Source organism: Rhinolophus ferrumequinum, chromosome 14, assembly GCF_004115265.2.
Source record: "Rhinolophus ferrumequinum isolate MPI-CBG mRhiFer1 chromosome 14, mRhiFer1_v1.p, whole genome shotgun sequence".
Classification (NCBI taxonomy): domain Eukaryota; kingdom Metazoa; phylum Chordata; class Mammalia; order Chiroptera; family Rhinolophidae; genus Rhinolophus; species Rhinolophus ferrumequinum.
Window position 1 is genome coordinate 67,130,885 of NC_046297.1, and position 25,579 is coordinate 67,156,463.

A 25,579-nucleotide genomic window follows, 5' to 3' on the forward strand; every position below is an offset into this window, starting at 1 on the left:
TTCTACTTGCAGTGGGCAGATACTGGAACGTTTTAAACTAGGAAGTGATTGTATTGATCTATCTTTTTTAAAGAGAACATTCTGACAGCTCTAGGGAAAATTGACTATGGAAAGGTAACAAAGGAAGTAGAGACCAGGTTACACTCTGTTGTGAGGTGCAGGGAGCGAGCGAGTAAGTGAAACTATGGTAACTGTGAAATGACCAGATTTGGGATATATCTTGGACTGGGGGTAGGGTATAGGAATTGGGAGTTCAGGCGAGAAGTCAGAGCCGTAGATACAGGTTTGGAAGAAATCCAGGAAGAGTTGATGTCATTTTGACGAAAGGACAGGAAGCTTCGGAAAGGAAGCAGAAGTCAAGTGTTGGATGTCATTGGAAGTGGTGTCAGATGAGGGCAGAGATCTGGCCACTGGACCTGACAGGATGTAGGGAGGCAGGTCCCGGGTGACCTTGATAAGGGCTATTTCGGTTGAGTGAGGGGAAGGGAAGGATGATCAGAGAAGGCTGAGGGGCGCGTGCGGAATGAGGAAGTGGTCACCGTGCTTCCCAAACCCACCCTGATTCCACTGCCCTGTCATCTCCCCTGCACGCAAATGCTCAACCCATTTTCACGGGGCACTTTGCTCATTGACAAGTTGCCTTTCCAACGTCACTCTCTCTGTCCATGGAAAGATCTATGTCATGTGAAATATGAATCCACAGTGGCTGCCTGGCAGTGGGTCTTTCATTTATGTCCATTAAATGAACAAATGAGTTTTTGTGTCTCCACCTACCTCAGGGCTCTAGAGAATTCTGGGGACATCCATCCATCCATCCATCTAGACCTACAAGAATCTGATGAAGTCTGATAGGATGCCTATTCTTCCTTTGGGGGTTTTACTCTGGGTCTGTCCTTCTCAGACCTATGACATCATAACCATTTGGCATAACTTGGAGAGTAAACAATGGATAATTAAGGATCTTCTGTGTACAAAGCACTCCTCCCCTTACCTGCCACAATCTGTGAGTGCTTCTGCCCCGCGATGGGGAAGAGATGGTAAGGACTGGAGCCAGGACAGGGCAGAAGGGTGGACAGGAGGTGTGGGTTAGAATGGCCTTAGAAGGACAGTCAACGTTGCAGGAAATGGGGACGTGGGAGGAGACAGGAAACATCTCTTTTTTCATCAGGTGACTGAGTACTGGGCTTAGTCACTGAGGACAGGAAAACAGGAGGGGAAGAAAGTTCTGGAGGTGAGGAAGAACATGTGTGGTTGAAGAGGTTAAACTGTGCTCATGTTGAGTGTGAGAGACCTGAGAGATTCCTAGAAGGTGAGAGGCATTTGGGTATGCGAGTTTGGGGTCCAGGCGGGAGCAAGAGTTAGGGATCATTAATTCACAGACCGTTGTGGGAGCAAAGGGAGGAAATGGTACCACGTCACGAGCATCCACGGACAGAAGGGGAAAAGAAGGGGGCAGAGGTGGCAGCTGAGGAGCCTCAGCATTTAAAAGTGTGTTAAGAGTTAAAAGACAGCAGAAGGGAGTCTAGACGTGAGCCTGCGACAGCAGTTTAGGGAAAAGGAGATGGGGGTGGGGGCCGTTGAGTCGAGTGGAAAAGGGGGCCAGGAAGGGATTGGTGAGCAGCAGCACGGTGGGCTGGGGTGGGTCTCCGGGGCCATCACTGACCTTGGTGAGAGTAGCCAGCCGGTGGAGGAGGGGAGAGCCCCCTGGCTGTGGGGCTTCCGGAGTGCACACCCTGGGCTGGGAACACAGAGGGGGGCAGGCAGAGACCCTGCTTGGCAGACCTTCCCTTTTCATGGATGGAAGGAGGGTACCTGAGTCCAAGAAAAGGGAAGGGACTTGAGAAGGGCTCAGGATGGACGAATTCCCTGGGAAGGAGAAGGTTGTGCAGGCAGGGGGAGAGCCCTGAGGAGCACCCGGGGTTTTCAGCCAAACCACGGGATTGGTGTGGCAAGAGAGGGAGCCAGTAAGAAAGAGGAGTGGCTGGGGGGTTCTCACCGGGGCCCCACAGAGCTGGGCGATGGCCTGCTCTGCCTCCCCTCCTGTGGACCCCCAGCTCTGGCAGCTGCGAACCAGCATGGAAGACCCCTCTCCTGGCCGCTCCTGAAGCAAAAGCTGAGTGAGGCCACACCACTGCTCAGCTCTCCCTTCCCTTCGACCTCCACGGCACTGAATAGAAATTTGTTGAATGGATAGTGTTTGAACATAAAAACTCTGTAGCTAAGTGTTTTTCATCATATCTCTCAAACTGGACATGAACATAAGGACACTTATTTTTAACAATTTACCAACCAGAGGGGAGAGAGAAGTCACATTTATTGTTGCCCGGGTGTCAGCCACTTGATAATCACTAATCCATTTGACTCCGATGTCAACCCCAGGCACAGAGAAGGATGTTCGCTGAACCAATTGATTGATTGGCGGTGAATCTCCTGAGGTCACACACTAGAGCGGGATTTGCACCCGGGTCTCTCACATGCCAGCGTTGTTCTCAGTCCACTGGGCCCCAGGCGACAGTGATGCCCTCCATAGTCTCTAAGTGTTTCCAAGGGACTGTCACTTTTCTGTAGGACATGTGAATGGCAGGCCTTTAAAAACACACACCGAGGACGTGCCAGTTCTGGATCGCCCTTAATGAAGCCCTGCCTGCAGCAAACCCGCTTCTGAGGCAGGTCTCGCCTGTAATTACAGCTTGTGGAAGTCAGCGCTGGCAGTCACGTGGCGGCCCCAGTGCCTCCTGCTGACTCTCTAATTAAACCAGCAGCAGCATCTGTGCCTCGGTCCTTGCCAAGAACGGAGAGCTGTGGGTCTCGCTGAAAAAGCAACCCTTGCATTCCTGCGGGCCCCTGGGGGCTTGGGTCCACCATCCTGCCGTCTCCAGAATATTGACCAGTGGGCAAGGCCACTTCCCAGCTAGTCTCAGCAGCCCCGGTCCCCTGCAAATGGAAAACTCACCACAAGCTCATGGAAGCATACACCAGGTTCCTCCCTTCAGCTTCCTAGCTGTGGAACTGGCTAGATTGCTTTACATTAGAGACACTTCCTGCAATGCCAGGCTTGGTGCCCCGGGGCTCCGAAAAGCTGCCTAATCATGGAAAGAGTGTCTGCAGAGCCCGTGAAGGACGCTCTGTCCATCAGGTGGGATTGGCCATGTTCCAGCCGGGATTTGGAAGAGGGGTTCAAAGGGTTTGGAGTCACAGCCAATGGGACAAGTGCCGCGGAAGCCTATAAGACATAGCTTCCTTGGCCCACGTGAACCAGGCACAAGGTTGAGTCCACAAACATCTAGTAACAGTAACAATGGGCATCGTACAGGGTATCATCTCATTCAATCTCCTGATGGTTTCATGAAGAGGGTAATATTATTGTGCCCATTTTAGAGATCAGGAACTAAGCACAGAGAGGTTAAGTCACTTGCCCAAAGTCACACAGCTAAAAAGTGCCAAAGCTAACATCCAAGTCCAGGTCTTTCCAATTCTGGGATTTCAACCCAAGAGGTTTGACTTTGGAGTTCTATTTGTAGCCTCTAGTCTGTATTACGTCTACAAAGGACAGTGTCTCCTCCATTCATTTGTCCAACACACATCTACTGAGCACCTACTAGGTGCCTGGCACCATACTCAGGGAGGAAGGAAAGAAAGAGGGAGAGGAAGAAGGAAGGAGGGAGGGAGGAAAGGAGGAAGAAAGGAGGGAAGGGAGGGAGGGAGGGAGGAAGGGAGGAAGGAAGGAAGGAAGGAAGGAAGGAAGGAAGGAAGGAAGGAAGGAAGGAAGGAAGGAAAGAAGAGAGGAAAAGGTATTCCATCTGGACACGCATCCCCAGAGAACCGCATGCCTTCCCCGACTATCCTGTGTAAAAGAGCCCCCGCCCTCTCCCTCTCCCCCTGCCTTGTTTCTCTTTAAAGCACCTGCCCCTGATGAATTATTTGCTTATTTTCCATCTCCTCCCACTAGAACATGAGGCCCACAGGGACAGGGAGCTCGATCAGCACGTTCACCGCTGTTTTCCCAGGCCCGGCAGGCGGCTGGCCCTGGTGAAGAGTGGTTATCACTGTAATAGTGTACAGAGTGCATTCCGATGTTGAATGATTGAGTCAGTCAAGTTGCTGTCCTAACAAAACCAGATGACAAGCTGGCTGAGGGAGGTGAAGTGGGCCAGGCATAGGCGTGGGGCCTGTTCCCAGCTTGCAGAGGAGACTCCCACCCACTGAGCACTTAGTGCCACGCACTGTTTCAAGTGCTTCACGTGTGTTGACCCTTTTGGTCCTCACCACAACCCTGCACAGAGGGCGCTCCCATTATGTCCATTTTTCAGTGGGTAGAAGAAGGCACAGAGCGGTACAGCTGCTGGTTTAAGAGCACACAGCTACAACGAGCAGAGCTGGGGTTCAAACCCAGGCATTCTAGCTCCAGTGCCCCTGAGCTTAGTGCCATGTCCCACTTTTCCCAGAGAGAACATTCTAGAGCAGGGGTGTCAAAACTGTGGCCCACAGGCTAACTGCAGTCCACAATCCATTGTTAATTGGCCCGCAGCAAATTCCAAAAATATATTTAGTTCACTTAAATAAACCAGGTGAGGCAACACGTACTTCACCTCGAGTGAGTGGCCCGGCTGTGTGTGTATTTTACCGCATATGGCCCTTGGTGGAAACTGTTGAAAAAAGTTTAGACACCCCTGTTCTGGGGCAAGAGTTTGAAGGATACTGCCTCGAGCCTTTCAGAATCTGAGTGGGAAATTTCCATCTCTCTCTCTCAAAAGCAATTTGAGGAAAGTCAAGGCCGGACCAGCAGCAAAACAGCCTTTTACCAAGCGCTGCAGAACTCCCTGGGCGGTGAGGACGCAGACACTGACGTCCAGGCTGCCGCCACGTGGTATTACTCTCTGGAGCACTCGGCAGACGACTACGCCTCCTTCTCCCGGGCCCTGGAGAACGCCACCCGGTAAGAGCTCGAGGATGGGGCTTCCTGCTGCTCCACTGTGCTGTTGGCCCCGGTGATGCCCAGACCATGACAGAGCACAGGGCGTGGGGGCCTGGTGTTCACGCTTTCCTCTGATGATTCAGTCAGTCCACAGCCCGGGGTGATGACCCGACAGTGGGAGAAATGAGGGGTGACCCCAATCTTCCCTCAGCAGTGCTCGTGCCCTCGAGGGGCACAAAGTGCTTGCCAGAGGTGCCTTTAGGAAGCTCTGTGCCCACAGGCGGCTGCTCAGCGAATGCTGACACTGAGCCTGCTGTGCCTGGCTCAGCAGGGAGACCCCTGGCGCCCGACCCTGGCTGCCCAGGAGAACCCCGTGGTGAGCAGTCAAAGAGGGAGGGACACATAGGCCCCATAAGCATCTGTATTTTTCCAAGCTCCCCAGGTGACTGCACTGTGCAGCCAGGGTCTACCCTACACGTGGGACTCAGAGGCCTAGACAGGGTTTTGTGCCTGATGACACACCCCAGACAGGAATACGGTCAGGGCTGGTGCTGTTTCTGCACTCACTGCCTGTGAGTTCAAGTTCACTGAAGGTCATTGCCTCAAGCCTCCCTTTCTTGGGGAAGTTGGCCCTGGCTGTCCCACATCAAGAGCGGTCAACAGGTGCCCCCGCCCCACAGCTTTTGCAGTCGGTCCCCAGAACAGCCCTCTCTCTCAGCACTGTCCCCACCCCCACTTCGTTTGTCAGGACTAGCCTGCCTCCTGGTCCACGGTGGGCTCTGTGGGGCCGAGACCTGTGTTTTATATGCGCACATAGAAATGAGTTTTGAATGGAATCCAGAAATAGCTGTGGTCTCAGTTCTCTCTGCCCGCAGAGTGCCCTGGGGACGAGACCACAATGGGATAACAGGTCTCTGTCATCTTGGAGCCCCTCACAGGCCCTTTGACATTCTCCATTTCCCTAGGAGGGCGCCCCCTCCAAGCTGGAAGAGTGTGGTGAGGTGGATTTCACGTCCTGCAACTTCTTTCCTCTCCTCTGGGAGGCCCACACCTGCCTTTGCTCTTTGTCCCTGGGGGCAGAGCCAGTGCCAAGCCCCAGAGGCCTCTGCTGAACTTGACTCTGTAGGGAAGGGACCGACCCAAGGGTGTTGAGACCCACCGCTTCCCGTGGTCTCTCCACCCAGGAGTCTGTGGCTTCCAAGCAGAGGGTCATTAATTCAGATTAAAACTATATGCTGCCCGATGGGATCAGGGACCAGAAAGGCTTTAATGTCCCCTCTAGCAGAGAGCTCAGCTTGAAACCAAACACCCAACAGCTGTTCCTATTGCCCAGCCCTAGAGGAACTCCGGGAACTCACAGATGCCCCAATCCTGGACCCTGAGAGACTCATAGCCAAGTAGGGCCTGGCTCGGATCTACCGGTAGGTTGTAGAGAGAGCTCAGGGCAAGTTCAGAAACCTGTTCTTGCCCCATCTTTACCTTTAATTGGTTTGGAGAACAATCTGTGTACTGGGCAAGAGCTGAGGTCTGAGGGAGGACAGGGAACCAAGGAGGGCTTCCTGGAGGAGGTGGACTCCAGTTCTCCCTTAGCTCAGGCCCTCCTTCTCTCCCGGCCAGACTCAGGCAGCAGCCTCTGCAGGCTTCCCTGCCTCCAGTCTCCTCAGCAGTGAGAGGGCATGACTTTCCATAGGTCTGCTCCCACCCCTGTCCTGCTCCCTGCCCCCCAGGGAGACCATGAAGCATGGCTACCTTTATCTGCCCTTCCAGACCCTCACGGTTGACCCCACCTTACCTTAGGGCCTGCCTTAGAAACACTCCGGCTGCCCTACGGACTGGCTAAAAGTGCTCGACTCAGTCACCAGAGAAGGGGGCTGGGCAGCCCTCCTCAGGGATGGACTTTCCTGGATGTTTTCAGGCTCAGTCATTACAAAGTCTCCCCAGGGCCCATGGGCGCCATTTCTCAGCGGAGGAGACGCAGGGGGCGCTGAGTGCGGTTTGAAGCCTGGTGGGCCCAAGGCCAGCTGAGGGCTGGCTGCCTGCCTCTGGCCAGACCCGCCGCTGTGCACAACCACAGCAGGGCCCCGCTGTTGTAAGCTGGTGCTTCTGAAATCTGTGCACATCACCCCACGGGGGAGCGGATGTGACACTGCGGGAGTCACGAGAAAGGTTCTCCACCTCCTTGCTGTTGGCATTTTAGACTGGAACCTTCTTTGTTGGGGGCCGAGGGCTGTCCCGTGTACTGGAGGATGTTTGGCAACATCCCTGGCCCCCGACCCACTAGATGCCGGTAGGAACCTTTCCACCTCCAGCTGTGACAACCCAAAGTGTCCCCAACCATTGCCAAATGTCCCCTGGGAAGTGGGGTGTCCCTGTTGAGGTATCACATGTATGACGCATCCTTGAAATCTCTGCTTTTAAAAATACACAATTATTTTATATTCTGCTCCATAGTATGTTGCGTTTATTTTACAATAAATGTTTTGCTCCCACATCTTCAAGTGCAATTCATATTCTGGGAAGATGCAGGTCCCACGAGGCTCTTGACCCTAAGAGGCATCGCGGGGGACATTAGTGTGCCATCATGGCCCGCCGTAATGCTGACTGGCCCAAGCACCGTGCCCCTGGCGCTTCCATCCGGCCAGCAGTAGGGTCTGCTGGAGAATGTGTGGGGCGGGTGTGCTCTCTGCAGGCCTGTGCAGGCGCTTGGTGGCCGAGGGACCCTGGATTCACAGAAGCATTTACCTGGCACAGTTGTCCATAGAGATGCGTGTAACTAACCCCCTCCTCTGTCCTCCTTTCACCAGGGACTACTTTATCACCTGCCCCGTGATCGACATGGCCCGACACTGGGCGAGGAGGGCCCAAGGAAACGTCTTCATGTACCACGCGCCCGAAAGCTATGGCCACGGCAGGTAGGGTGGCTGAGTGCCCACAGTGGCTGTTGGCAAATGAAGGGAATCTGGCAGGGGTCCCTGTCGCTTCTGTGATCCACAGGGAAGCAGAGAAAAGAAGGCAGGACTGTGGTTCAAATCATGACTCAACAATATGACTTATCACTTACCTCTGTGAGCCTGTTTTGTCATCTGAAAAATGGGTATAGTACATGGTAACAGCCACTTTATTTCACAGTATTGTAGGAAGGGCAAGTAAGATAAAAGACATAGAAAGTACCTTGGAATTGCAGTATTGGCTATTAACGGATTAATCTGACTGGGGAGGAGGCTTCTTTATTAATTCTACATGTTTATACCTCTGAAAACTAAGCACTTAGCTTAACTTAAAATGACTTTCCAAAGTATAAAAGGGTTTTATTTGGGTGGGGGTGGGGGGCCACCAAAGGAATATTTTTTGTTTACCCCTAATTCATGTATCCTTCTTACTTCCAAAATAAGTTCAATGAACCTTATCATAAAAGTCTCAGATGCAATAAAATGATCAAAATGCAAAAGAGAAATAAGGTACAAGAAAAGGAGAACCCCCCGTAAGGGAAGGGAAACCAACGGCAGGCCTGCGTTTCCCAGAAGCCAAGGAAAAGATTTAAAAAGAAAGAAGAACAAAGGTTGGGTTCCTAGTTTCCCCAGCTAAGCCAAGGAACACGGAGGTTAGTGTGATCAGTCAACACCCCCAGAGCACAGAACGTCAGGGGTGTCAGGGTCCCAAAGTGCCAGAATCGGGTCATTCGAGTTTATCTGAGAGCGGGAGCCAGGCTGCCATATGGAGCAAGGACGTCACTCACCCACGGCCACAGTCTGTTTCAGGGGCCACAGGGTGTAAGGATGCCGACCTTAAAGCCGGAGGTCGAGCCCCGCCTCTCACCAGCTGTGCAGTCTTGGGCAGGCTCTTTTGCCTCTTTGATGTGCAGTACCCTCCCCTGCAAAAGCAGGCTGATCGTTCTCCCTCCCCGTGTGAGACACAAGTCATCCAGCTCATGACAGGGCTTTCACCTGAGTTACTTTGCAACGGCACTACGTGGACATACCTGATTTCTCGTTGTAATTGGCACTGTTCCTAGAGTAGGCCGAACAATGCCCACCTGATGACGCCACGCCCTGACCCCTGCAACCTGTGTTACTTTATACGGAAATGGGGGTTTTGCAGGTGTGATTCAATTCAGGATCTCGACGTTGGACAAGTACCTGGATTATCCTGGGCGGGCTAAACGCAACCACAGGTGTCCTTATGAGAGAGCAGCAAGGGGAGATTTGCCATGCATTGAAGAAGAGGAGGCAGTGTGACCACAGAGGCAGAAACTGGAGTGATGTATGCTATGGGGACAGAGCCAGGAGTGCAGTTTCCAGGCTCTCGGCCTCCCGTGGAAAGGTGCTGATTCAGGGAGCCAACTGTGATTGGATGGCCATCAGCTGTGGCTTGTTGGCCGTCAGCTGTAACCAGTGAGCCATTGGCCACTAATATAACTGCTGTGGCTACGCTAGCAGAAAAATGGGGGCTAGCAAGAAGATGGTGGCTGAGCTAGCAAGCGCGAATTGCAGTTAGGACGGCGGGTTGCGGACAGTTTGGCTCCTGCTTTCTGTCTCCAACCTAGCCGCCCGTGAGAATATAGTGGTGTGACTCCCCTATCTATGGCTCCATGGGTGTTCCTTTTTGGCCTCACCATGTCCTGTGTTCTTGTGTGGGGAGCGGGACCAGAGACCCTGCGTGACTCCCTGCACGACATATGCACAAGGCAAACCCCTGCCCTGGCATCCACTGGAGCTGGAAAAGTGAGAAATGCCTTCTCCCCTGAGACTCCAGAGGGAATCTGGCCCTGCACCCATCTTGATTTTGGCGCGATGAAACTGAGTTTAGACTCCTGGTGTCCAGCACTGCGAGACGGCACATTTCTGTCGTTTTAAGCCACCAGGTTTGTGGTAATTTGTTGCAGCGGCCACAAGAAACTCATACAGTCCCCAAGACATTCTACTTTTCCTAAACACCCATTATTTACCTGGTTTCCCCCTGATTATTCCGTTTCTTATAGCACTATAAAATGCCCGGAATCTGTGTGAGGTCAGCAAGGTTGAAAGGGTAATTTCTGTTTTACAGATGAAGAGCCTGACATTCAGGGAGTCCCACGTAATTTCCCTCAGGATGAGCAGTGGCCTCTCCATCGCTTAATTATAGAACACCGACCTACCCTTAGCTTCTCTGAGCCCCGAGACTTCTTTTTCCACCAAAACATGTGGTCTCTCTGCTTAGAACAATTTATAATTTCAACCTGGTCCTTTTCCTAGATTCAAGCAACTGCCTCCAGGTTGTGGGAAGGAAAATAAATGGCAGGCTAGGGTTCTGGCAAGAAGGCATTCCGGAGAGAAGGAATGAGAAAGAGAGCTGAGGCTTTGGGCAGAGATGAAAGGAGCCCTGGTAACCCAGTGGCCACCCACATCCAGGGAAGTCTTTTGCAGAATAAGCCTTGGCTGTGCCTTCCGAATTCCAGGCTCTCAGAAACGCGTGCGCAGTGCACGAGCCCTTCAGTCCAGCTCTCTGCCTTCCTCCTTTTCAGGCAGAGATTATGACAACTGGTGTGACACTCCTGCAGCAAGTTCATCAAAACTCATAAAAATGTGCACACACCTTTGGACTCCAAAATTCACAGTGCTGATGTGCATATAATATACGAATTCATCTGCTACAGGAGGACAAAGGATCAAAGCCGAACAAAAGAAAAGGCTCCACATGACTGCAGCCAGGATGAATCAGGCTTCACCCTCACCTGTATTCCTTTCCTAGAGCTGCCTGAACAAAGTACCACAAACTAGGTGATTTAGAACAGCAGAAACAGGTTCTCTCACAGCTCTGGAGGCCAGGAGTCCCGAATCCAAGGCCCAGCAGGGCCGTGCTCTCTCGGGCAGCTGTCGGGAAGGGTCTGCCTGCCCAGGGCTGTCTCCCGGTTCCAGTAGCCTCAGGCATTTCTTGGCTTGTGTAGAACCATCTTCCCTCTGCGTGTCTCTGTCCAGATCGCTCCTTTTTATAAGAACACCAGCCAGATTGGACTAAGGGCTGCCCTAATATCTTCCTGTTGGCTTGGTTTTCTCTGCAAAGACCCTATTCCCAAAGAAGGCCATACTCGGAGGTCCTAGACGTGAGGACTTCGCCCTATCTTTTTACGAGGACACAATTCAACCCAGAGGACCACGCTTCTCTGGAAAATAGCAGAGCCCCGAGTGGCAAGGGCGCAAAGCGAGCTGTTTCCGACCTGGGATTGGGGGGTCCTCGGAGGAGCGGTGCTCAAACAGAATCCAAACAGCTCCTCCGTGTCTCGTGGCCACTTGGGGTTTCTGTACTGGTGGTGAGCAACCCCACCACCCTCTGGGGGTCCACAGACAGGGCTCCCCTGAGCTGGTGCAGGGAACCTGCCTTGAAAGGAAGCCACGTTCCTGCACCGGACCCTCACAAAAGGGCCTCCTGGATCTTCACAGTCACTGCACCTCAGAGCGCACTGACCCTCCAGGCACAGAGGGGCGCTGAGTAGGTGCTCAGGAAAGCATGCTGAAGGACGGAAGCTGACCCGGCCACCTCACCTGACAGCTGGGGAACGGGTCCTTTTCACTCTAGTTCATAGGATCCTTGGGGCTCGGTTTTGCCATCTGCAAAATGGGAGTAGGGAGGTGGGAGAGGTCAGGAACACTGATTCTTCATGGGCTCTGTGCAGCCCTGGACCCAGGGTCTCTGGAAGGAGGGGAGCGAGGTGGCCTGAGCCTCCCAGGCCCCCTCTTTCTATCTCATAACGGGGCTTCGAGTAAACTTTCAAAGGTATATTGTTTAGAGAGGTATGAAAAACCACTGGGCTCAGGCACCTTTAAGGTGCCTTCCAACTCTCACATTCTATCATTTTTGGAGGACACAGGTACTCAGAGCTGGTGAAACATTTTACAGGCGGAGATGTTTCTATGGGATGTAGGTGGGAAGTGTGCCGGTCAGGGCAGGGACCCCAGGCCAACTGCCTTGGTTGGAAACCCACCCTGACTCTTACTACTAGCTCGGTGACCTAAGACAAGTCACTTGACCTCCTGGTGACTCAGTTTCTTCATCTGAAAAATGGGAATGATAATAATGGCACCTACTTCAGCGGGTTACTGTGATAATCTGTATATGAGACAAACCTGGCAAACTGTAAGTGTGAAGGCTGTCACGTTATTCTTGTCCCTCCGATGCGTGCCTGACAGTTCTCTCTAGCTGTGTCTTCTCTCCCCACTGCGGTCACAGTGTGGTGCCATCTATGTAGTACATACTTGAATCAATGAATTGAGTCACAGAAACTAACCCATTTAAGTGTTGGCAAGTTTCTGTTTTCTGCCAGAAAAGACATCTCTCTCATTCTGCCCTGGAGCTGTCACACCTCTCATTTATTTCTGGCTCAGATCTACACACTTAAAATATATGTGTGTGCCTTATGTTTTCAGCCATCTGTCTCATGCCCCCATTTCTGTGAGCATATATTAGCTTTCCTGGCATAGCTAGTGAACAAAAACAATACATTACCACTTTCTCAGACGGTTGTTAATTGATCGCAAAATAATGTGGCTCTGTAATGCCTCACCTGGATTATAGGTGGGATTTTTGTCCCCGAAATTAAAGGCCAACCTCTGTGAGGACAGACTTGGCTTGTCTGTGAAATGTGGGGGAGGGTTCTTGGGATGAAACGCCTATCCAGGCTCCATGTAGGATGTTGGAGCACTCTTCAATTTTGGGAGTAGCAGCTTGCTATAGTGGAAGACCACGTCCTTTGAGGTTAATTCCATCTCTTCCATTTATTAGCCCTTTGCATTTGAGCAAGTCCCTGCCCTTCAATTTTCCCACCTTTAAAATGGGAATAGTTATATCTGCCTCTCAGTGTGGAGATTCTCATCCATGGAGGCTAAACACCTGGTACATTGTAGATGTTGAATATTGGGTATTTTCCCTTTAGGGAAACTGAAATTCTGAGAAGAAAAAAAAAATTCAAAATGACTAAAGAGGCAGTAAGTAACATTCCGTCTTTAAAAGTTGTCCCCCCCTGGGAAAACAAAGCTATATATTCTAGATTCAAGACATTTTGTACACCACTGCACTTGCATCCTAGACAGTTCTGTGCATTCCAGGGGCTTTTCACATTTCAGATTCAAAAGATTATCTTTCTTCGTGAGTTTGCTAGAATAAGCAAACCAAAGAGAATATTAAGTGGATGGGTTCTTGAATTGGGTCCATCGGCCTGGCTACCTCCTGTGTGATTAACAAGATGATTTCCCAGTAAAGATGGAAGCAAATCATTTTTCTGAAACTGACCGTTCCAACCTTGTGATATCTCAGGGCTTTTGGTATACATGCTCTTCAACACTGACTCAGAAAATATTTACCTCCTGCCTTCTATGCCCAGACCCTCTTCTAGGTCCTGGAGATGAGCAGCTGGCAAGACAGAGAAGGGCTGCCCTCTTGGGACTAACGCCATAGTCAGGGGGTGGGGCTGAAGAGTGTCTAGGGATAGGGTGCAAAGAACAGGCAACACACATAAATAAGCAGAGTGAGTTCAGCTAACTGCCCTAGGAGGGGGAGAAAGGAAAAAGGCTTGGACTGTTTGAGGGTAAAGAAGGAAGCCCGGAGCAGGAGTCTATTAAAGAGAAGGAAACTGGTTGGAGATTTAGGGGAAAAACGACAGGGTCTTGTAGTTCACATAGGAGTTTGGTAAGCAATGGCAGGCAAGAAGGCATTGGAGATTTTTAAGACGTTACGTAGAATGCACATTGGTCTTTTCTTTCACACTCAAAACACAGCTCACTAAAAGCCTTTTTTTTTTTTTAACAGAATGTAGACTGGAAACCCTGTTATATATAGCTAAGTGATGATCACTTAGCTAATCAGAAAATCCAATGAAAATGGGAACTCATGAAACGGGAATAAGATAGGTCTATACCTCAAACATTTTATCTTAACTCGAAGCATGGCAACATGCGTTCACTTGCCATTCTTTCAGTGGAGGGTCAAAGGCTTGAATAGATAAACGCTGTTTGGAGCACTCCCTTTGAGTTTCTTACAAAACCATGAACACAATGCATGGTCTATGATTTCTAGTGCTGGTGTCTTGAAAGTGCTGCATCCGCGTACGTCACTAAGCTCTATAATTACAGTGACAAATACAACGGGCGTAAACAGGTTAGAGATAAACACAGTACGTAGCTTCCTGGTGAGAACAGATACACTGCACCAGGGAAGTTCAGCCTTTTCTGAGCAACAGTGGTTAGGCTTCACGTAGGGAATAAGATGTCCAGCTTAATCCAGCAAGTCCGTTGAAAGCTGCGATGGCACTGCCACGCAATATATCATCCAGCTTTGCTGGGCTTCAGGCAATTATGGACATATTGTAAGTACTTCATGTGGGGCCGGGGTAGGATTATGTCATTTAACGTAAATTGGGGTGCTCCTATATGAAGGATTACGTAGCGAATCCTTTTGTAGAACACAAGCCATTTGTAAAGCATATAATGACTTCACCATGAACTCATAGGAAAGAATCTGAATTTTTGCTTGTTACATATAAGTGATTTAACAATGCCTCAACCCCTCAAGATAAAAGCCTGGGAAACAGAAGGATTTTCATTTCTCCTTGTCCCCTCATTTCCTTTGGAGGAAGTTATCTAGAGATGCTGGCTAGAGATAAGAAAGGGAGTATATTTTATGCGAATGAGATCAACAGACTTCCTCCTGCAGACAGAACCACAGGGATAGAAGTTTCTGGAACAGGCTCTCAAATCAATCAGATAAGATGTGTTGGAGCAAGGGGCGTTCCCAGCACACCATCCTTAGAAGAACAGCCTCTGTGTTGCACACATGGCTTGTTTAGGTCAAGAAAGATGCTACCCACGTTCTCTCCTCACCTTGAGGGGACTCAGCTCAGCCTACCTTCCCAGCTCAGGTCATTGTGTCAGCAGGGCCCAGGTCAGGTGCATTCCTCTGGGGAGTCCACCTCAGCTGTCGTGCTCCCTGATTAGCCCTACATGTCCATATGAGGCTCCCTCTTACTGGAAGCCAAGCTCAAGTCAGGAGCTTGTGCGAGGAATAATCTCTGAAGTGTGGCTTTTGGCTTGTTGGCATGCGGGCTGAGCCTCCTGACACGTCCACCCCCGCAGGATGTAAGATGAGTGGGATGGCTGAAAAGTAAGGTAGGAGCCCTGATGTAAAAGGGCCAGTCTTCTGTCTCAGCTGGGCGACCGCAGCGACCCTGTGATCTCTCGCTTCTGTCTTTCTTCCCATCTTGCTACAGGAATGGTTCTAAAAGAAATGCTGCTTGCAAACTGCCCGGCCAGCGTCCCCCCCCCCCCCCCCCGTCCCCTTTAAGATGTGGCTCTCCATTGTTCTGGCCTCAGTTCTCACACCTTTCATAGAACGGAGCCTGAAAGACTTTAGCGAGCATGTTATTTTGTGGTTCCAAAAACTTTTGATTTTTTTGGACCAGGAGAAGCTCCAATTTCACTTTGCAGCATGATGACTTATTTGTACAATATATGTGACCCAGAGCGCTGGGAACTCTTACCTGTCTGACAACCTCCCCATTCTGCCCCGACTCCTCCGTACCCAGTCGCACTTCCATGTTCCCTTCTCCATACAAAGCACAGAACCCATGGCATCACACGCACTGAGTCTCTGCCCCAAACAGCCCTCCCCACTTTGCCAACGGGCTGAACCCCTACCTATCTTTCAAGACAAAGGTCAGTGTGATTTCCTCTCTCTGACTTTCCACGAACTTCTCTCCATTTCCTTGCCTGACACAAATAGTGTCCCTTCTGTCTCTCCTCTCATGGCACTTTGAAAAGAACTCTATCATTTGCTATCTCCCTCTCTCTCTCTCTCTCTCATCACACAACTCACAAATTTTCTTTTTTCACATGTTGGCTCCTATGCATTTCCTGTTAGACTCGACCCATGACAGAATGGTTGTCATGTTCCTCTTTTATCCCCAGCACCTATTCAGAGCATGACACACAGTAAGCATTCGGCAAACGTGGCTTGTCCTGACAGCCTACGTGTTACCACCATCCTCACTGAACTATACTCACTTCCTGAAACTGAACCACACACAATCATCTCTGAAGCTATGTGGTTGGTCAGTTGTTCCCACAGTGGCTAAATGTCACACCATCTACATCGGCAGCAGTAACTCTTCCTTGGATGGCAATTTGCAACTTTTAAAGGGATTTCCACCTGCCCTCTCTCCATGTGGGAGGCTGAACAGGAAGGATCAGACCCATTTGAAAGATAGGAAAACCAAGGCTCAGAGAATTAGTGGTGCAAGTGGGGTCTGACCTGAGCTCAGCCAGCTCAAGAGAGAGCATTCCTACGCCCCACATACACATGTGACAATGGGCAAAATCTGGACCTGGCTTGAGCACCGGACAAGTAATGTCAGATTGGGGAAAGTTGGGCTGGAGTGTTATGACCAAAGACAGCAACTAAAAGCTAAATAAAACCAGCAGGACCATACACCTATATGACTGCCACAGGTTTGTATATCTGATTTATCAGTGCTCAAACCCAGCACAGAGCAAAGAAGCCAAATCAATATGTGTCCGTCTCCCAAACTTCAAACCCTATGGCTACTCAGCCATCGAGTATCTCCTTTTACCTTGTTAGGCCCTGGCGTGTTCTCCCGTGTCTCCTGCTGATGCTACATCCAAATCCTGTCTTCTTCCTCCTGGGGGGCTGCTCCACAGGACACAGGCTCACTGAAGTCTTGGTCCTCCAGTCCCAAACGCCCCCCTCCAAGGTTCTGGCTGCCCGCCTCTCCTCCAGATGTCTGCCTTAAGTTGTTCAAAATAACTCCAGCATCCTGATAGAGATCAGCCCTGCTGAGGAAAAAACAAAGCAGAAGTCCTCATAGGCAACCGACCCTCTAATCCAACACGTCATATGGGCTGGAATGCCAGGCCCTGCCCCCAAAGCGGAGCTCTGTAGCCTCTGAGGTCACAGACGGTGCTGGGCTGGCGCCAGCTTGCCCCAGCCCACGAGAGCCCGTGTGGACGTCTTTTCCCAGCTCCGTGTTCCATGACGTCACTTTGGGAGTTTGAAACTGTCTATGGTGGGAGTATTTACACCACGGAAATTGGCAAACACTGCAAAGGAAGACTTCTCACCCCACTCTGCAAAGCCAGTTGTTCAACAGTCCCTGGCTGAATGTTGGCACAGATCTTCCTGAGAATGTGATGAAAGCTATGACACCTCTCCCAAGAGAGATGTGCATATACAGTTTCATCCCACTTTACATGTAATTTGAGGGATCTCGTGGTCCTCTGAAACTCTATGATGGAACCCCCAGGTTAAGGACTCCCCATTCTTTAGCTTTCAGGTGATTTCCACAGGGAAAATGGAAAAAAGATGAGGTATATGAGCCAGGAACTGGGTCAGAGGTTTGAAACCTCATTCAATGTTTGGAAGCATGATTACATCACCATTTTACAGATGGGCACACTGAGGCCCAGAGAGGTTGTGTGTCTTGTCCAAGATTTCACAGATATTAAGTGATCGAGCTGGGATTTGAACCGAGGACTCTGGTCTTGAAGGTTTGACTCTGTTCACTACACCGTTTGGAAGGCAGCTTTCTTTAGAAGAAACAGTAGATAAGGCCGCTGTGGTAGGCAGAAATGCACCCTCAAAATGCCCACATCCTAATCCCCCAAATCTGTGACTGTGTTACTTTACATGGCAAAGGTACTTGACAGATGTGATCAAAGTCAAGGACCTTGAGATGGGAGATTGCCCAGGATTATCCAGTGAGGCCCCATTTAATGGTACCAGTCCTTCAAAGCAGAAGAGGGAGGCAGAAGAGGGTGTCAGAGAGACGGACGTGAGGAATACGACTCACTAGTGCTGGCTTTGATGCGAAAGGACGGGCCCATGAACAGTGGCCACAAGGAGCTAAGAATGGCCTTTCAGTTTACAGCCAGTGAGAAAATGGGGACTGGCGTCCTCCACCTCAAGGGACTGAATTCTGTCCCAAGCCCAGATGAGCAGGAAACATATTCTCCCCTAGAATTCCAGGAGGAATGAAACCTGCTGACCCCTGGATTTCAGCCTAAGGAGACTCGAGCTGGACGTTTGAACTCCAGTAATGGTGAGGTAGTACATTTGTGTTGTTGGAAGCCACTACACTTGTGGTGGTTTCTTAGGGCAGCAGGGAAACTGATATGGCCACTTCCTCTGAAGTGGCCTGGTGAGTGACAGGCTGTTCCCCCTCCTACCATACTGTGAGAGGAAGGGCAGGCCCCGTGGGGCAACAGAGGGGAGAGGGCCGTCCCCTGTCACTTCCCTGCTCCCCCTGCCGCTGCGCAGAAGACTTGCAGCCTTTGAGGAAGTGTAGGCCTCCACAGGGCCAGTGATGGCGCTGGTGGAGGACACCCATGCAGCAAGGCCAGCGGACGGCGGGCCTTAGAATTTCAGACTTAGCTTCAGTCTTGACGTCACCTTTTAACAGTTATGGAGCCTTGGCAAGAAAACGGCCTCTTTGAGCCCAGGTTTCCTTCAGTGTAAAAACTCTTCTCGTTATTCCAATCATATCTGCTCATAGGCTCCTTGAGATAATAAGTGTGAAAGTGATGTATAAACTACCATGTGTGCGTTTATGTGAGAGATGATTTGATTGCCCTTGTGGCAACTTCTATCTTCCTGGCATTTTATTATTATTATTTTTTTTCATTTTTTATTATTTTTTATTTTTTTTTGCTGTGCGTTCCTTTTCCCTTCACGGATCTTTAAACATCATTAAGAACTTGGGTCATGAATGCTTTTTCGTCACCCTCAGTCCCTTGAGCACAGGTGGAGTAACAGAGAAAGGAATTCGGGGCCTGGGAGACTCGGCTTTGCATCCTGGCTCTCCCATGTCTCCGGCGTCTTTCCATGTCACTTCATCTTTTCAAGCCTTGGGTCGTCGCCCGGAAAACAGGCAGATGATGACATTCACTTCCCCGCCCGGTGGTGACTGTTGGAGGCCCGTGGCCTGCATCGCACCTGACCCAGCACGGGGGCTTAGGACCCGGTAGCCGGAAACAGGTGCTGAGTAGAGCTGGCGGCACAACAGGCCGACTAGGCCACCGTAGAATCTGGCTCTTCTCTGAGCTTGATCACAGATACTCCTGACCCTGGACAAGGGACTTGGCTCTTCAGGTCCCCAGATCCTATACATGTTGATGACACTGCCACTTCCTGCTCCCCTCTCAGGAATAAAGTAAAGCTTGCCCGTCCTGAGGGGACCTGGGGTGTGTGATGATGGAGACACCACCCTCTTGTTTGTTATTCTCATCCTAACCGGTTGCTGCTTGTCTTATAGACCTCACATGGTCTCCTATGGTGCCTTCAGATCGGAGCCCAGTTCTGACACAAAAACAACCATAATGGTCCGAATATGCGGCATTTGTAGAAACACTTGTTTTAAGTAGCTTCCACGTGGCTGGCTTGGTCTGTTATTTCATGAGGAAACTAAGACAGAGAGAAGTCAGATGACTCATCCGGTTACACAGGCGATCACTAAGTGAGAAAGCTGAGTCTCCCCTGAGTGACTCAGCCATGTGTCCTCCTGTCCCCTACGCTGGTCACATGTCCACCTACTGATTATTCTCATGGTCATAGGAGGGATTCCGGCTCCTGAGACTCAGATGTCCCCAGGCTAAGCTGCCGCCTGGTCATCAGGCCCCATCCCTGTTGGTCACCCCAGCTCCTAGCTAAGCTGGGGGTCCCCTTTCCCTGTCTGTGGGGTTAACCGCGATGATTTGCTCTGAGTCAGAGCCAGAGCCACACTGTGCATTCACCAAGCCTCTTCATAGTCAGCTGCCCTCCATACAAACTGCTTTTATTGGGGAACACCCTCGTCTGAGCCCCTTCCAGGACCTCTGTCCACTGGGTACATCTGTCCATTATACCAGCAGAATTGAGACTCGCTGGTGAGAGTTGCTGCTGTTACTTTAAGGACACTTGGTTGCATCCGGAGGTGGAGTGATGGTTGACAGGGAACGGGGCCACACTGCACTCTCCCAGTACCCATTCCATACACCATCTTATTCTGATCTTCACAGTGACCCTGTGAAGCAGGTATTTGCGTACGTGTTCCATGGATGACAAAGCATGGAGTCAAGGGAGTCAAGTCAGTTGCCAGTGGTCACCCAACTTGAAAGTGGAGAGAGGAGCCAAGACCCAGGAAGGGTAGCCCCTGGCCCTGCTGCTTTGCAGTAGCTTCTTACTTCCCAGAAACGCGCCTGATCCAACTCTGCTGTTCAACTGTCTGTGTGTCTCTAGGTAAATCGGGAAACCTCTCTGGACCTCCTTTTCCTTGTCTGAAAAAATTAGAGATCAGCTCCTGTGATAAATTGGGATCAACTACAAGGTCAGAGAGCATAGGCTCCACACAAGACCACCTCACTTCTGACCCCAAGGGCAAGGTCAGGGGGTTCCCGAAACCACCCTTAGTTTGGATCATGCACTAGAAAGACTCACAGATGTCACTGAGAGCCGCTCTCTTGCTGTGATGGTTGTCACAGGGCAGGATATGGATGAAGGCCAGCCCGGGAAAGAGCCCAGGAGGTTTCCACATGCAAAGCTCCATCATGTTCTCCCTGTAGAATCAGGAAGGGTAACTCTCAGCATTGATGCAGTGCCAACCAGGAAGACGCGTCCGAAGTTGGTGTGCAGAGGTCTAATTGGGGCCATTTATATAGGCCTGATTGGTTGGCTGATTTATTGATTGATGGCCGATATGGTTAACCTGAGTGTCCAACTTGACTGACACCATGTGACCCAGACTCCCCAGCCTGAGTCACGTGATTGGCCTTTTGGCACAGCCGGCCCCCACCCATCACTGTAGGGGGCAGCCACATTCCCGGAAGGTCCAGTGTGGCCAGCCTTTGCCCTAAACAAAGCCACTCCTCTGACATCAGTTACCTGGTAGATACCGCGAGCAAAGGCCGGACCACTCTTTGGGAAAAGCCGGGTTCTTTCCTGCCCAGTGTGAGCCCCTTTCGGTGTTCACTCCTCCAGTGTTTGCTCCACGGCCCCAGCTCAGCCCATTCACACCACGCGTCTGGCTTCCCAATCTTTGTTCCCTGCGTGCCGCTTATTAGATATTCATTCAGTCATAGCACATGTTCACTGACCTGCAACTATGTGCCAGCTACTGCACTGGGGTGGGCTACATGGGTACATGTCAGCCTTTGCAGGGTTGTGTGCCTGCCACATAGGAACAAGGGCTGGCTCAGAGAAGGGGCTCAAAATGCAGGCTATTTTTAACAAATGAATGTTCAATTGCTATTATAAATATCATAGTTGGAATATGGTCAAAGAACATTCTCTCGGAAGATGGCTGGTAGCGTGGCCTCCAGCGATGTAAGTCTCAGCACCGGGTACACTTCAGCAAATACACGTGCCCTGGGTCAGGCCCAAGCGGGCCACTGGGCTGAAGACCAAGCCTAATCTCAGCGAAACCAAGCACTAAACAGGAATCCTAAGCATGAAGAGTGAAAAGTCTTCCTATGGGGAGGAATATTGGGTTTGGGCTCATTTGTTTTTTTCCAAGCAGTTCATGATTCCTTTTAACTTTTGCTTCTCCTCATTTCTGTGTGTTTTCTCAGCCTGGAGCTGCTGACTGATGTTCAATATTTCTTTGGACTTCCCTTCCATCCTGCCTACGAGGGGCAGTTTACTCTGGAAGAGAAAAGCGTGTCACTGAAAGTCATGCAGTACTTTTCCAACTTCATCCGATCGGGGTGAGTGGACCACGTGTGTCTGGATGCTAGGCACGCCCCCACTCTGAACGCAGAGGTCACCTTGGGCATCAGTGATCTCACCCTTTCCTCCGGAGATGCTGCAGTCACCTGCCACTGGTCTCCCTGTCTCAGACTTTCTCTTCCAGCCCAAACTACTTTGCATAGATTTATCTTGGTGAAGAAAGGTTTCAATCACACACTCCTCGTTCTGCCACATTTGATGGCTCTAGGTCACTGCTCACACTGGCGCTGGACAAGTCTCTAGGGTGGGGCTGTCCTGAGGATTGTAGTCTGTTTAGCAGCATCTCGGGCCTCCACCCACTAAATACCAAAAGCACCTCACCCCCATCCCCGTTGTGAGAACTGCAAATATCTCAGGCATTGCCACACGTTCCTTGGAAGGCAAAATTACCCCAAGTTGAGAACCACTGTCTTAGATGATCCAGTTAAGTGAAAATGCTCAAGGCCATTCATTATCTACCTCTAGCCTCTCCCACACACCCCTATTGCAGCCCAGTTAGCATACTGTTCCCACTTCCCAAATCAGCTCCTGCTATCCCTCCCACCCTGTAGTTTACCTGTCTCCCTTTATCTCCTTGCCATGCAGGCATTGGTTACCTAGCACAGTACTAGATCCTCTAGAAAGGTAAAAGGTAAAAAAAGAAAAGTCAGCATTCAGCTACTGATAGTCTGAAACATAAAACCCAACCGTAACTAAAAGCAGGACAAAATAGAACTTAATACAGCATTTTGTGGGAGTTGCGGTGGAAAGACATTTTTTTTTTTTTTAATTTGGGATTTAGAAACTGTTTTGCTTTCAGAATGACATTGAAGCTGGGCCGTGAAGGGTGAAGGATATTCAGATAGACCAAGGAGAAAAGGGCACTCCAGGAGAGGGGCATGGGAGCAAAGATGGGGGAGGGGTGTGAGAAACACACCCTGGTTGATGAATGTCAGGAAGCCAAGTGGGGCCAGAGTGTGGGCTTCGTGGTGGGACATGTTGGGAGAGAGACCTGGGCGGCAAGTCTGGGAAGGAACCTGAGTGGACGTGACATCCCCTCCCAAGGGAAGTCGACGTATAGGTGGTGGACAAGTTTGCCTGGCTCTGGGCCCACCCTCCTGCCCAAGCCTTGAACAAACAAAGACATCCCAGAGGCAGGCTACGGTGTCCAGATCAAAGACACCAGGACAGAAGGGGACTTGGTAATCTCCTGAGCATCCAGGAAAAAAGAAAGGCAATGCCAAGTACTGAGAAATGCTGCTGGGCCATGCAGTCACGTCTTTCCTCTTCCAGAAATGGCCTGAGAGTGTGTCAGGGGCCTGTGCACCTTTAATCATTTGTACTATAACGTGTGGCGGTTAAATCCTGCTCTCACACCTGAAGATGTGTGATTTGGTCCTCAGAGACCAAGTACAAGTGGGAAGTGATCCCAAGTAAGGAAAGACGAGTTTCCTTCATGGATGGTTCTTTCTTCTCATATTCGCAGAAACCCCAACTACCCTCATGAGTTCTCGAGGAAAGTGCCAGAATTTGCAGTGCCCTGGCCTGACTTTGTGCCCGGTACCAATGGAGAGAACTACAAGGAGTTCAGCCTCCTGCTCCCCAATCGACAGGGCCTGAAAAAGGCTGACTGCTCCTTCTGGTCCAAGTACATCCGGTCTCTGAAGGCGTCAGCAGGTAGGGAAGCCTGGAGCGGGGCAGGGGGGCAGGTGGAGGGTGGATGGGTAGTGGGTCCTCGGCATTTTCTGCACTGGTGGTGTGTTAGGCCTGTGCTGCCTGGACGGGAGCCACTGGGTCACTGGGATGCCATCAGCCCAGCCCTCTCCGAGGGGGAGCCCGCAGTCTGGGGGGGCTCCTCTTTGCCAAAGGCCTCCTGTTCTGATGGGGACAGCAGGGGGAATTGAGAGAGAGAGAGGCCCAGGGAGAGGACATTGCCGGGGGCAGAAAGGACGGTGGGACGGTCGAGTGGGGAGCCAGCCTGCTTGGAGAGTGAATTCTAGCCAGGGGAGAAGCGGGCCTTCTACTTCTCCCTGTTGCAATGAATGTCTTGTCGAAAAGAACTTCCGGTTGAAGAGAACTTCCTGTTGAGAAAAACTTGCTGCTGAAGAGGTGTTAGGCAGAGAAAAGGATTCATAATAGGGACCCTGGGAATACGGAGGTAAATGCGGCGCCCTTGCGAAGCTTCTGAGAGTGAGGGAGTGCGTGACATGACCCAGCGAGGGCTCTGCTTTCCTGGTGCCGTGATGGAAGTCTGCACCCAAGCCCGCGTCTGGGAAGGCGTCCCAGGGAAGGTGACATTGGGGCTGAGGCTTTCCGAGTGGAGGAGTCCTTCAGGCAGAGACGGATGAGAGTGGAGCATCCAGCGGGACAGTGACCTTGTCCGACATGTTTTAAGAGTCTCACCTCTGCGTTTACCTTCCAAGGCCAAGAGGCCAAGAGGCTCTCTGTCGATGAACCCGAGTCCCGTTGTGTGTCCTTAGCATGTCCCCACAGCCAGGGGGTCTGGAAATGCCCCTCTGTAGGGCATTAGTAGGGAACACCCATCAGAGACGGGGGTCTCTTACGGTCAAAGAAAGGAGATGAGGGAGGAGAGTCCTGATCCGGACTGGACCAGCCTTGCCCCTCGTGTTGCAGATGAAATCAAGGATAAGCCGCCCGCACAGAGCGAAGAGGAGGACGGGCCGGCCGGCTCCGGCCTGAGAGAAGACCTCCCAGATCCAGGCCCCAAGAGCTACAGCAAGTGACCAACCCGAGACCCACCCCCGCCAGCCACACCCCAGGCTGCCACCCTGGGCACCTTATTCTCTAAAACAGCCACTAGCTTTCAATAAAGTGTCTACATGCAGTGAAACATTGGTGAGTCTGACTTGTTAATTCAGGACAATCCTTGGAAGACACCACACTATGTCTTAATAATCTTCCATCTTAATAATCTTCCTGAGGTTTGAATCCCAGGCTGCCATTCCCTTCCAGCAAATATTTATGGAGCACCCTATGTGCACCAGACAGTATGTTGGGTGCTGGAGAGGCCAGAGCCCTGCCCTCTAGAAGGAGGAGAGAGCAGGTAAACAGACGTTTGCAGTGACACGGGAAATGGGGACCCATCGAGGGCAGGCCCCAGGGTGACACAGTCCTCCCTACGTGTAAGAAACGATTCTCTTGTGAAGGTTCCAGAAAGGAGGTAGGAGACCAACTGGACTGGAGCAATATTCTAAGTAAGAGGCAATGAGATCTGAATCAAGGCCGGGAGGGTAGAGATTGCGGGAGGCACAGATCTGAGAGCCATTTAGGAAGTAGAATTGATGGGACTTGATGGAATGTGAGAGGAGGGAGCTGCAAGGAATTATTACTCCAGCTTTTGGTTGATTTGGGTTCCCAGATAAGTAACTGATTTCATTCTTCACCCTCCTAAGGGACACACAAATCTGTTTAAAACTGCCTCTGTCTCTCTCAATCTCACACACACACACACACACACACACACACCCTAAAGTAAAAGCAGATGGAGTTGATTCATGGTTTGTCGCATTTATAAGGCATGTCATAAGATGTGTTTACACATATCATCTCCTTTGAACATAGACCAAACTCAGTGATGATTCCTGTGTTGGGATTGTCACCCTATTTTGCAGATATGAAGATAAAGCTTCACACAGGGAAGTGATGGTGGATCAGCGTTCAACTCAGGTCTTCTGATTTCTCTGTTTCCTTGCACTTCCTGGACTTCAAATCGTGTGCCCTACTAAAGCCTCCTGGTAGCACTGAAAGCCCCAGGGAACTTCTAACCTACATTATAGGCTCTGTCAGTTAGGATGCTTCACAGTAAGCACCAAACACCCAACTAATGTGCCTACGCTGAAGGATACTCCCAGAGGCGGGAGATCCTAAGGGTGAGCAATGCCTCATTAGGTCATCTAGGGCCCAGGCTCTCTCCAGACCTCCGCTTTG

General features: G+C 50.9%; 1 protein-coding gene across 1 annotated transcript in view; it reads left to right on the top strand.

The window, feature by feature from the left end:
- Positions 1–24,440, top strand: part of TG (thyroglobulin) — a 216,260-nt gene extending 191,820 nt beyond the window's left edge. Inside the window, exons 44-48 of the mRNA XM_033126377.1 lie at positions 4,755–4,936; positions 7,720–7,827; positions 21,496–21,630; positions 23,118–23,308; positions 24,266–24,440. Of these exons, the coding sequence (XP_032982268.1) occupies positions 4,755–4,936; positions 7,720–7,827; positions 21,496–21,630; positions 23,118–23,308; positions 24,266–24,375 (726 nt within the window). The 3' untranslated portion in view covers positions 24,376–24,440. The remainder of the gene's footprint in view (positions 1–4,754; positions 4,937–7,719; positions 7,828–21,495; positions 21,631–23,117; positions 23,309–24,265) is intronic.
- The last annotated feature ends 1,139 nt before the right edge of the window (positions 24,441–25,579 follow it).